At 44.0% G+C, this 13,412-nt stretch overlaps 1 protein-coding gene across 1 annotated transcript in view; it reads right to left on the reverse strand.

Annotated features, from left to right (window-relative positions):
* Positions 1-13,412, reverse strand: part of Kdm3b (lysine demethylase 3B) — a 63,413-nt gene that overhangs the window by 5,378 nt on the left and 44,623 nt on the right. Inside the window, exons 13-22 of the mRNA XM_028762697.1 lie at positions 11,275-11,402; positions 9,873-10,152; positions 8,827-9,083; positions 6,205-6,471; positions 5,190-5,361; positions 4,746-4,836; positions 4,476-4,606; positions 3,639-3,758; positions 2,334-2,473; positions 689-865 (exon numbers count right to left, since the gene is read on the reverse strand). Coding sequence (XP_028618530.1) covers positions 689-865; positions 2,334-2,473; positions 3,639-3,758; positions 4,476-4,606; positions 4,746-4,836; positions 5,190-5,361; positions 6,205-6,471; positions 8,827-9,083; positions 9,873-10,152; positions 11,275-11,402 — 1,763 coding nt within the window. The remainder of the gene's footprint in view (positions 1-688; positions 866-2,333; positions 2,474-3,638; positions 3,759-4,475; positions 4,607-4,745; positions 4,837-5,189; positions 5,362-6,204; positions 6,472-8,826; positions 9,084-9,872; positions 10,153-11,274; positions 11,403-13,412) is intronic.

Raw genomic sequence — 13,412 nt, forward strand, 5'->3', positions numbered from 1 at the left:
TTGGTAAGACTTGCTATATCTCCCATACTGGCATTTAGCTCCTAGGTTTAAGCAATCCTCTTGTCTACAGCACACGCCACTGTGTTCTGTTAATACTACAAAGACAGCATAAATTTAAAAACAAGGGCTGTGGGGCTGGAGAGATGGCTCAGAGGTTAAGAATACTAGATGCTCTTCCAGAGGTCCTGACTTCAATCCCTAGCAACCACGTGGTGGCTCACAACCATCTATCATGATATCTGCTGCCCTCTTCAGGTATACAGGCAGGCAGAATACTGCATACATAATTAATAACTCTTTTTAAAAAGGCGGGGGTCGGGGGTGGGGGTGGGGGGGTGGGGCTAGTAAAACGGAGATGACTTGGCAGTGTATGTGCTTACCACCAAACCTGGTAGCCTGAGTGTGATACACATTTGATACATAGCACCCAATGGTGGAAGGAGACCATCCAACTACCATAAATTGCCCTCTGACCTACAACATACACTTAGATACATACAATTTTTAAAAGGCTGGGTATGACAGTATACAACTTTATTCCCAGTATTAATATGGCAGAAACAGGCTGATCTCTATGAATTTGAATTTGAGGCTTGCCTGGTCCCAAAAAAAACTGATATTAGATCCTGCCATTTATAGCTAAACTAGTCCATGGAGCTGTGGAGCCAGTCTTGACCGCACAACTCACCTGGTGCGGGGCTCCAGCAGGTATGAAGACAGCATCGCCCAGGAATTGCACAATGGCCCAGCCTTGCACACCATACTCTTCAAAGAGTCGCTTTCGGAGGATCTGGTCCAGATACCAACTTTGGTCATGAATTGGGTCATGATCTGGAGGATTCTCTTGGCCTTGCTCTTCTCCAACCTGAAGTCATGATCACAATCCAAACATGGAAGAATTAAGAGAGCAGCCCTTCCGTAGCCAGTTTCTGCAGTTTCATTAACCTGCAGGCTATTGTGCTCTAAACATACTCATAGAAAGGTCCAGAAAGGAGTCAACACCTTAAAATCGTGTGGCACTATTATGGTGGTGTGGAAGACTCTCACTGTCTAGATCTACCTTATGCTAGACGAGTGTCATCCTTATCTAGGACAGCTGTCTTTCAGGCCCTGGCATTTAGTCACCTAATAGCTGTTCCAGTTAAGACAGCTACCAAAGTTTCAAAGAGGTCAATCACCCTTTATGTAATGACAGCTCCTAAGGACAAAGTGTGATAACAGATCAAAAGCTTCCTGAGCCAGGTGAGAGGGAATCCACTGGGAAGGCTGCTGAAGGAGGTGGAGGCAGGATCACAAGTTCAAGGCCAACCTGGGCTACACATAGCTGGGCACTGGTAGCAAATATGCCTTTAATCCCAGAACTTGGGAAGTAGAAGCAGAACTCTGAGTTCAAGTGAGTTCTAGGACAGGCAGGGACACACAGAGAAACGCAGTTTCAAAAAACCAAAACTAAATAGACTAAATGAACCAAGTAGGATCATTGTTTGTATGTTTGGTTTCTTGCAGTACTATTGTCGATCTCTTACTGTACCTTATTATGTTTTTTTTTTATTTATTTTTTATTTTTTGGTTTTTTGAGACAGGGTTTCTCTGTGTAGTTCAAGCTGTCCTGGAACTCACTCTGTAGACGAGGCTGGCCTCAAACTCAGAAATCCACCTGCCTCTGCCTCCCAAGTGCTGGGATTAAAGGCTTGTGCCACCAGGCCCACCCAAATTTTATTATGTATTTTATGGTTTGAGTGATCAATTTGCATATACTGCTGCATGCCAGAAGAGGGCATGGGATTCCATTACAAATGGTTGTGAGCCACCACACAGTTTCTAGGAATTGATGCTCTTAACTGCTGAGCCATTTCTGTAGCCCTGGTGTTTTTTTTGTGTGTTTTGATTTTTTTGTATGTTTTTTAAAAGAAGACTTACTATTTTTATTTTATGTGCATAAGTGTTTTGCTCACATATAAAATGTAAGCTCATGCACTATATGTGCACCTTGAGTTCACAAGATTTATAAATGACCATGAACTTTCATGTAGATGTTGGGAACCAAAGCTGGGTCCCCTACAAGAGCAAAAAATACTCGTCATTCCTCCAGCCTCATGCTTTCATTTTTTTGGAGATAGGGTCTCTCTACAGCCCGGGTTGGCCTCTATGATCTTCCTGACACAAGCTGCTAAGTGCTAGAATCATAGGTGTGCACTACCATGCCTTGTGTGAATAGGTGTCTTTACTACTAACAGACTTCATATCAAAGACCGTGGTGGGTGCCCAGCCCAGCCCAGCCCAGCGCCCAGCCCAGCCCAGCCCAGCCCAGCCCAGCGCAGCAGAAGACACACCTTCCGGAGCAGTTCTCGGATCTTCTCTGCATCCTTTGCTGCATAAATGTGCCACAAAGCCCCTGGCTTCTCTTTGCCATCATGAATCCTCTGCTTGGTCACCTCATCAGCATCTCCCTCATCAATCGTTTTGAGTACTTCTGAAAAGAACAAAGAGTTGATGTCAGGTAACCAGTCTGATCAGTACCTCTAGGTTAAAAAAAAAAAAAGTCTAATTAAAACAAGTTTGGTCTCCATTCTTCTCTGTCTGTAGATAGATCATAAACAACCAAGAATCAAAACTTTCTAGGCATAGTGGAACACACTTTTAATTCCAGCACCCGAGGCAAAGACAGGCAAATCTCTGTGGAGTCTGAGCCCAGCCTGCTGTACATATGAAGCTCTACATAGAGAGAGAGAGACTCTGTTTATTTTTTAAATCAAAACTCATATTGGGGATGGTGAGATGGCTCAGCAGCCACGTTTGATGACCCAGGGACCAACACGAAAGAAGGAAAGAACCAATAAGGTCTTAATATGTAGCCTTGGTTGGCTGGAACTCCCTCAGTAGGCCAGGCTGGCCTTAAACTCTCAGAGATCCACCCGTGTCTGCCTCTATCTCCCGAGTGTTGGAACTAAATATGTGCGGGAACACTCCTGGCTTCTTACGGGAATCAAGTTTTCCTGCTTGCTTGACAAATGCTTTACCAACTCAATTCTTTGTCTGGTCTCTGTGCAGGTGACCTGGCTCTGCCACTTGTCACTCTACAGCTGTTACAGTTAACTAGTCAAGTACATGAGTCAGCCCTTTCTTATTTTTTAAAAAATTATTTATATTTGTGTGTGTATCTACGTGAGCTCATGTGTACCGCAAACATGCTGGTGCCTGGGGAGGCCAAAGGGCATCAAATGCCTTAGAACTGGAATTGTAGGAGACTGTAAGCCTCTTCTGTGGGTGCTGGGAACGGAATTCAAGTCTTCCGCACAGGCAAAGCACATGACCTCTGTGCCATAGCCTCAGTTGTTTCTGCCCGTTCTCTGTCAGGCTATATACTTGGTAGAAAAGGAGAACATCCCAGAAGGGCAAGGATCTAGTCAAAGATTTACAAGCAGCACTCTGCTACAACGTCAGTCCCTCTGTCTACCAATTCCCACCAGATGCCGACTACATGAAGCTGAGAAGGAACTTAAGAAGAACCCACTAGTGGAATGTAAAGAGGAAGAAAGAAAAAGAAGTCACTGTGTCTTAGTGGACTGGGGGGAGGCAGCCAGTCACTACACTTGTTAAAGCTAGCCACACTATAGCAATTTTTCTAGCATGCATACCTTCATCGTGAGCACCCTCCCCGACAGGGATCCCGACATACACCATCACATTAACAGCGTCGGACACATCTAAATGAAGATTCGTTGTGCCAACTCTTCTGTCTTCTGCTGTTATCAAACCTTAAGTAGAGAGAAAAATGGGACAGATAAAGGGGAGGTATTCCAAAGGACCCATGTCAACCCTGGAAACACGCTCCAGGATGTCCTGAAGAAAGTACCACTGAGAGAGGGAGGTGTATGTGTTTATCAAGAAGTCAGCTCAGTGGCAGAATGCTTGGTCAGTGTGTGCAGGTCCTAGGTTAAATCTGTAGCACTACAGGGAGGTGGACACAGAAAAGGAAGAGGAGGGCTGGGGAGGGGAGGGGAGGGGAGGGAGCAAGCTCACACATTCTCCTTCATTGGTTACACAGTTTAAGAGTAATTCCTAGCCTTGTCCACATATCATCAGCACTCACCAAGCAGCCTTTTGAAAACGGTCCCTTTCTTCAAATTCAAAATATACAGGCATTAGGGACAATCAGACAGAACTCACCTTAAACAATATTTTAGGTCATTTTTTAACTTAACAGAGCACAGACCTGATAGCAATGTATTTGGTATTCTTTAGTCTTAGCAAAACTAAAAAATAAAACTAAGAATATGTCTGCTTGAGTAGAATTACTGAGAACAAACTGTTTCTAATAGACACACAAACTTATGAATGTTACACAAATCAGTACTGACAGAGGAAAATGAGTATGATTTTTTCCAGCACCTGTCACCTGCCCCCAATCATGTCTCCACATAAAATGAGGACAGCAGTCCCCCGAAGGGACAACTCTGTCCTCTCCCTCATACCATAGGCGTTGTACATCTTGGGGCCCAGATCAGGCCTTACAAAGTAGCTGGGTAGCCTAGAAGCCAGATTGAGCCTGCCATCTCGTTTGGTATATTCTGGCAGAGGAAGATTCTCCATAAGATCTTCAAACCTAAGAAAGAGCAAGAAAGATGACTCAGCTAGCTATAGGGAGGAAAAGGAGGAGCTAGAGTTCACTTCTCTGTGACTGTGTTGTGCTGGATTCTGCCCGGCACAAGTCTCTGAGGACAGCACTACCTGAAATCACTCACCTTGTAGGCATCATGTCCCGAAAATCTTCCCCAGGGGGCCAGTCTTTGAGTTTGAGCACCATTGGCTGCCCATCTTCGGACCGTAGTCTCTCTAGAAGACAGATAGCATTCTCATAAACCCCTTCTGGTTAATCTTCTAGGGACCAAGTGTCAAGAGATGCAGCTTCTTATTTCATAACGGACCGGGTGAGGCAAGCCGTGTTTTCTCCACCCACGGCTGCTATGATTTCATTTCACAGGATCTTGCTCCGTTCCTTGGAGCAGCAGAGCTCCACACAACCTAAGTCTTCCATGAATCGCAGGCCTGCTCTGGGACAGGACTGCCATGCAGCTATGTACAGCTGGTGTCAAGATGGAAGGTTCCTCCCTCCATGGGGATATGGAGTTATTTCGGGTGCAGGACTACACTCTGTCTCTACTTAACCAGACAACCAAGTTACTTACTGCATATAATCTCAAAGCCATCCCAGAAATCTCGAACTTTAACATCGGAAATTATAGCACAGTTCCTGCAGTTCACCAAGTCCACATCCTGGTCTCCAAATTCCTGGCTAAAGGCTTCTGGCTTCCAGAGTTCAGACTTGAGCTTTTTATGTACCCCTGAAACTAGCACTGGCTGTGGAAACAAAGATAACCAATCAGACCATCTACACAGTTCTGCTCTCCACGAAAATCCACTGTCTGCTCCACTTTATAATCTTGAGAGAAGGAGAGTGGAGGCTGCCTCTACTCTGTTGTACTGTGTTCTTACTCTGGGGGACAGCCACTAATTCTTTTTTTTTTCTTTTTTTGTTTTTTTCTCTGTGTAATAGAGCTCTAGCTATCTTAGAATTGCTTTGTAGACTTGGCTGGCCTTGAACTCCCAGAGATCTGCCTCTGCTTCCCAAGCACTGGGATGGTATCTATCAGTATTTTGAAGTGTGGAGACACAGCTGGCAAATGCTGAGACTATTTCCTCAAATACAAATACAAACGAGGAAACTCCCTAAGGTCCTCCTTCCTCAAGCACCGGCTAAAGTATAAAGATCAGGGAGCACCGTCACATTGTCTTTTCACCGAGACTCGGATACTTACCTAGAATCCTGTTGCCCAGCTCATACCTTCACCCTAGCCAGCCCTACACTCAGGGATTCTCCTCCAAAGGTGTCACCAGCTCAATCTGCAAGAACCACCCTGTGTATCTTAACCACCCTATACAAACACAAAGGGCTGCCTAGCATGAAAAGATCACAATGTGTTCTTAGGGAGCTCCTTGATTTTAAAGAGCAAAGTCACGTTAAAATAGTAAGAATATCTCTAATAAATTTACTATGTATGTCCCCCTGGCAAATAATCTTCCAGATAGGCCTGGAATTATCTTAGCAGCAGTGACTTCCAGGCAAACAGCAGGCTGGAAAAAAACAAAACAAAACAAAACAAAACAAAACAAAACAAAACAAAACATCTTAATTTTACTTACCTGGCCTTGTTTCCAACATTCTCGGAAGATCTTCCAATTGTTTTTGTTGCTGGGGTCATGGAGACACAGAAGCCTCCCATCGCAGAGCCAGGAGTGAGAAGTGTGGGGGTCTAGCACATTCAACCCCATCACCATCTCCTTCACTTCCTTCTGGGTGTCTGTCAAGTTGTAGGACCGCTTTGAAGAATCTGAGGTTTTCTTGTTTTCTACCACCGAGGCAATGATGTGGTCAAGAAAGTTGGGTAGGCTGGCTTTGCTCTTCGCTCCCTTCACAGACAAACCCTTAGGTAAGCTTGACTCAAGCATCACAAGAACATTAAAAAAACAGAACTGTCTCATAGTTATATTTCCAAGTTCTAATCTATCAGATTAAATCTGATAAAAATTAATGTCTTCTGTAATTATAGAAAGACAAAAAATTATTCATTTTTAGTATCATAAATTCTTCAACCTTTTGTATTTTCTTACATCCATGAAAGTACAGAGTGAGATCCTGTCTTAACAGACAAAACATATACTCGCATAATGTTCTAAAAAGAAACTTAGGCTGGCTGGGCAGTGGTGGCGCACGCCTTTAATCCCAGCACTTGGGAGGCTGAAGCAGGTGGATTTCTGAGTTCAAGGCCAGCCTAGTCTATAGAGTGAGTTCTAGGACAGCCAGGTCTATACAGAGAACCCAGAGAACCCTGTCTCAAAAAACAAACAAACACACACACAAAAAAACAAAACAAACAAACAAACAAACAAAACAAAACCTTCAGGAAAGTAAATGGGGTATAACAAGTACTTATCTAAAAAGAAACGGCCTCTATTGAATATATTTAACCACCTACGGTTCCAGACTGTACCCATTAACCATAAATATAATCAAAAACATACTCAAGTTCTACAAGAGAAACACACTGAAAAGCAGAAGAGTGAACTGTAGAGCCCACTATGTAAACAGGAGAAAACTACACACATTTAACATTTCTGAAACAACACCCAAGAAATATCGCTGGGTCAGTTAGATAGCTCAGCAGGTAGGAGACACCTGCTGCCAAGTCTGATGGCCTGAATCCCATACTGTGACACCCGCACTTCCCCCACATGTAATAAATGGTGATCTGCAAACAGAGCAAGTGAAACCTGAAAGACATTTCTTATTTCTTTTTCTTAATGCATGTGCTTTGCCTTCATGTTGTTTATGTACCACATGTATGCCTGATGGTCTCAGAGTCTAAAAGAGGGCCTCAGGTCCCCTAAAATTGAGGTTACAGAACTTGTGAGCTGCCGTGTGGCACTAGGAAGTGAACCAGGTCCTCCGCAGTAGCCAGTGCTCTTAACCACTGAGCCATCTCCCTAGCTCTCCATTCCCCGTTTCCATATTGTCTTTAACTTTTGTACTCTGAGAATTCACACATCACATCAATGCTTACTAAAAATGATGACTGGACTCTGTAGTATAGAGATATGTACTAGTGAATACGATGCCTTTAATACAGGCAAGAGAACTAGAGCAGAGTATAATAAGTGTTATGAGCAATCCTGTATGGAAGATGAGTGTGCCATAAACCCAGGTATGCTGGCATGGGCACGTACTCTCAGAATTTGAGAGGCGGAGACAGGAGGATCAGGAGTTCAATGCCATCCAAAGCTAAACATTAAGTTGAGGCTAGTGTGGCCCACATGAGACCGTGTCTCACAGAACTGAAGTGTAACCTACAACAGAAGCCCACTGAGTGGTTTGTTTCAAGAGGGATCATCAGGGTTGAAGCAAGGCCGTGGACATGCAGGAAGGATCAAAAGGTGGATATGGCTGGAATGTATATGAGGGAAGAAAAGGCCAGAGAGAGGAGGGAAAGAGGGATAGACAGGACCAAAGCTTCAGTTTTGTAAGAAATGGACCACAAAGACTTAGGTAAGAGGATGCTGGTTCATTTTACAGAAGAGCTGTACCTGATGGTCATGAGTAGAGCTGAAGAGAAACAGAAGAACTTGCTGACAAATTATATACAAAATGTAAGAGGGGAGTTCCAAAAAATTCCAATTTGGGGCTGAGCAATCAGATGATACAGAACCAATTGACCAAGGGAAGAACACTAAGAGAGAGCAGGCACACAGGTAGAAGACCAGAGCTGTCCTGGATGTTTTAGACTTGAATCCAACAGAGCACACTATGAATGCACTGCTCAGCTTACAAAAATCTAGTGTAAGAAAATCAAATAAATGGATCAACGTAATAAACTTTCTTCTGAAGACCAAAAAAGGAATGCTTAAATTTTTACTGACTTCTTGAAAAAAAAAAGTCTATGGCAGCACATGGAGGTGAGAGAACAACCAGGAGTAGCTAAGCTCTCTCCTCCACTAAGGGCCCTGAAGACTGAACTTACGTCATCATACTGAGCCTCAATTTCTACTGACTTCAAAAAATGGTACCCAAGGCTCATTTTATAAGGGCCTTAAAACATTTATCGCAAACATTCCAAGAACCTAATGTTAAAAGAGATTTTGTTAGCTTGACCATGTAACCAGGAGACTCTTCATTCAGTTAGCTAGATCTGTGATGGTTTTTTCACTTAACACACACACACACACACACACACACACACACACACACACACACACCCCACCAATACTTACTGCTGAGGATGAAGAGAAAACAGGGGGGAAGGGTATGCCTGTGTCCAGCGGGGTTTGAGGAAGCTTTCCAGGCCCAGAGTGAAGGAGATCTCGAAGACTAGAACCCTCAGTTTTGCTGTTGGAGGCAGTGGGACCCAGTAACAGACTGTTAAAAAGCTTTGGAGTCAACGGAGAGACTTTTGCAGTGGAGTTGAATGAGTCCAGCCCAAAGGGTGAATGAGACTCTTTATTGAGCACCGACCTCAGGGACCCTGCATCTGTGAGAACATAAAAACAGAGAGCATTACACAGGGAGGAATAGCAGCAGACACTGACTCCCTCAACACAGCTAGGTAGAAAGAGAGAAAGATCTTCTGCAGTGCCCTGCCTCCAAATTATGTTGGGTTAGAGTGAGTCCAGGTTGAGGAGCTCTGAACACAGGTTTTAGGGATACAAAGAAAATTCTCTACTTCTTTCTTCTTACCTATGTTTGGATCACAAAATTTCTTTTTTCTCATCTGCCAAGACAGTTTAAGTGGGCCTCCAGATCTCTTGGACTGGAATCATTTGTGATACTTGTCAAAAAATTCTAACTTAATGGTTCTAAGTGGAGTTAAAGAAAAATACTTCCCAGGTGGTTCTCAGGCCCATATAAAATGGCTGTTCCTGTCAAGTCCAGACAAGACCCCCCCCCCTTCAAAATAAAACTGCTATTCTAAGTCTAGCTGTCAACTCTGGCTGCAGAAACAATCCAGGGGAAAACTCACTCAAAACTGCCTCAATTCTGACTAAGGAGATCCAGGTAAGGACCCAGCAACACTCGACTAAGAAAACAAAAACAAAACAAAAAACAAAAAAACAAAAAAAAACAACCAAACCAATCAACCAACCAACCATCCAACCAACCAACCAACCAACCAAAAACAACTGGAAAAGAACCCCTCAAGTGTGCTATCAACCACAGAAAGCAAGCAGCATCTGAGTGTGCATGGTAATGTGTCAGTTTGAAAAACCACAAAATTACCCAACACCCTTCCCATACCTAGGACACAGGTGGTTCATCTCACCTTTTGTTTCTTCTTTAGCTTTCTGAGTTGCTAAATCCGCCAACCAATGCAGAGCAGAGGAAGGAGGGGCTGTGTCAGGGCACGGGGGCCTGATGGCTTTTAGTTCACTATTGCTATTTGATGCGGAACCTTCTGCTTTTAGGGGCTCCTCAGATCTGCTGTCAGTGCCAGCACCTTTGGGAACTTGGTCTGGCTCTGGATTTGTTATCGCTGCAGTTCCGCCTCCGCTTGAGAAGGTAGTTTCGTTTCCAGAAGAGGCACTAGGGGTTACACTGGGAAGCTAAAGCATGGAGGTTAGAGCGCTAGTGAGGAGGGTGGCAGAGGGCAAGCTTAGGTAGAGAACACATGACTACAGTGGCTGCCCACACGACACAGGTCTGGGAAGAATAACCTGAAACTATCTCAATGCTATTTCATGCATTCTGTAATCCATATACTTTTATTAAGTCTACAATGTACCAGCCATTTATGCTAGGTTCTGTAGAAAACCAAGTGAACAAGACTTAGAATTTATAATTTAAAGAATGTCTTAGATTGTTTATACAACAGAAAACTAGTGATTAAAGATAATCCCATAGGGGCTGGACAGCCCTGGCTGCTCTTCCTTAAATCTTGAGTTCAATTCCCAGCAACCACAATCATCTATAATGGGGTGTCAGCACACTGATGCTACTGAAGACACATCTCCAGAGCTCTCAGCACCCACGCTTGGGTTTTTAGTAATCCATCCCATGTTAATGGTGTGAGGAGAGTTTCAAATGGAAGCTGAGGAGTATGGGTTCTTATTTGTTGTTTGATTTTGCTTTTGAGATGTGATCTTGATGATATGTTTCCCAGATGGGCCTCAAAACTAACAATTCTTTCACCTCAGAATCCTGAGTAGTTAGGATTAATTTTTTTCCTTTTAAATTAAAAGCATTAATTTTCATTTTAGTTGGTACACAAGGTAACAAGTTCCCATGGCATTTTCATACAGACTTAATTTTGGTTGGGATTCCCCAACTATCCCTGCACTTTTACCCTTCTACCCTAGGGTTGCCCCTTCTGGGACTAATTTTTTTCTTTTTTCTTTCTTTCTTTTTTTTTTTGGTTTTCGAGACAGGGTTCTCTGTGTAGCCCTGGCTGTCCTGGAACTCACTCTGTAGACCAGGCTGGCTTCAAACTCAGAAATCCACCTGCCTCTGCCTCCTAAGTGCTGGGATTAAAGGCGTGCGCCACCACCGCCCGGCCCTGGGACTAATTTTTAAATAAAACAAAAATGTAAAAAGAACCCAAAGAAGAAGGGGGAGGAGGAAGAGGAAGAGGAGGAGGAGAAGGAGGAGGAAGAGGAGGAAGAAGAGGAGAAGGAGGAGGAAGAAAGGAAGAAAGCGTGCCTTTCTTAGTTGTGGCCTGCACATCTTACCTGTGATATCCCATTGGTGACAGCAGGTCTCAAAACGGATTTGCTTTGCCGGCTTATACAAGGGCAGTTTGCTTTAATTCCCCACTTTCCCCGGGCAGCATGTACCATGTCCCCGATATTATAAAGCGCTAAGGAGAAGAGGAGACAGTAAGTATCGTTGGAACACCTGCTGTTTTGAGACCAGGACCCATGGGCCCAGGTTACCTTTGAAGCCTTAAGGAGAACTTGGTGCAGAGAGCTGGGATTATGACCCAAACATGCATAGTCATTCCCTGTCAGGCTTGTGCCACCTTTATGGATTCAAAGGTTTGGTTATGCTGAGCTGGATATCCTCCATCCCCAGGAAGCTGAGAATTGAACCCAGGGCCTTGCACTCAGCTAAATCCCAACCCTTTAGGATATTTTATTACTGTTTGCTTGACCTGGAACTTACTATGGGAGCCTAGGATAGCCTCCAACCTACTGCAGCCTCCTACTTACCTCAGCTTCCTGAGGACTAGCATGGCAGTTTTCAGTTGGTTTTTTTTTTAAACATACATTTTTAAAATTATTATTGAGACAGGGTTTCTCTGTGTAACCCTGGCTGTCCAGAACTCACTCTACAGACTAGGCTGTCTTTGAATTCAGAGATCCTCCTGTCTCTGTCTCCTGAGTGCTGGGATTGAAAGCGTGTACCACCATGCCTGGCAAAGCACAGCTAGTTTGTCTGCTTTGATTTGACTTTACTTGAATGCCTGCACACATGCATGCATGCACGGATGCCCTTTTTCTGGTTCATGGGACTGCCCCTTTGGAAGAACAGAGAGGGAACTGGATCCCCTGGAACTAGAGTTACAGGTGGTTGTAAGCTGTCCTGTGTGAGTGATGGGAATTCAACCTAGGTCTTCTGAGAGTAGCAAGTGCTCTAGCTACATTTCATAAGCCTAAAACCAGAAGTCTTTCCTAATGTCCAGAGTGATGGCTTATCATGGTCAGCCTGACTGAATTTAGAATAACCGTGGTAACACAGCTCTGGGTGTCTGAGGCATATTTTCAGAAAGGTTTAATTGAAGAGGGAAGACTCATCCTCAGAGGCCCAAAACTGACTAAAAAAAGAAAAGCAAGAACACCAACATTTCATTTCTGAATCCTTTGAATATAACTCTGAAGTGACTTTTCCTGGGTATTTTGTCACAGCAATGAGGAAAGTAGTAATCGGTCTAGTGAATGCTTTCTTTCACTTTGGCCCAGCTAATCACTCACCTGTTCCAAGTTCAAGTCCTGCTTACACTATGTAAAACCACTTGCTGTGGGTTGGGGATGTGATCTCAGCTGGCAGTTTAATTGCCTAGCTTGCATGAAGCCCTGGGGCCATCCCAGCATGTAGACAACGGAGGGTGCTGGGATACTCCTGTAATCCTAGTACCTAGGAGCTAGAGGCGAGAGGACCCTAAAGTCAAGCTTAGTTACACAGTGAGTCCCAAGTCACTCTGTGCTTTGGAGCCTAAAACAAGGCCTGGAGAAGTGAAACGCAGTTAAGAAGTAAGGGTGTTTTTCCTCTTCTAGGGGACCCAAGTTCAGTTTCCAGAATTCATGTCAGTCTATAACTCCAGCTCTGGGACATCTCAAGCCCACTTCTGAACTCCAAAGGTATTGGCACACAGATGTACTACATAGATATAAGTAATATGAAATAAAAATAAATCTTTAAAAAATTAAGGAAAAAAACACCACAACAATGGTCCTGAAGAGATGGCCCAGAGGTTAAAAAGCAGTGGCTGCTTTTACATAGTCAAAGGGTTCAATTCCCAGAACCTACACAGTGGCTCACAACCATTTGTTAATTCCAGCTCCTGGGGTCTGGTGCCCTACATACATTCAAACTAAACCCCCACAACATAGTAAGTAAACAAACAAAACAAGTAGTTAAGTGGTTCTCTGTGAGTTGAGGCCTGCCTGGTTTTATATTTTGAGTTTCAGCGCAACCAGGGTTACAAAGTGAGACCCTGTCTCAAACACCTGTGTATACCATCCCCCCCCCCACCACACACACCAGACACACTCACACACACCATACAAACCCACACATATCAACACACAGCCCCCACCCCGACACACACACACACACACACACACACACACACACACACACACACACA

The sequence above is a fragment of the Grammomys surdaster genome, unplaced genomic scaffold (assembly GCF_004785775.1).
Source record: "Grammomys surdaster isolate TR1022 unplaced genomic scaffold, NIH_TR_1.0 135, whole genome shotgun sequence".
In the NCBI taxonomy this organism is placed as follows: domain Eukaryota; kingdom Metazoa; phylum Chordata; class Mammalia; order Rodentia; family Muridae; genus Grammomys; species Grammomys surdaster.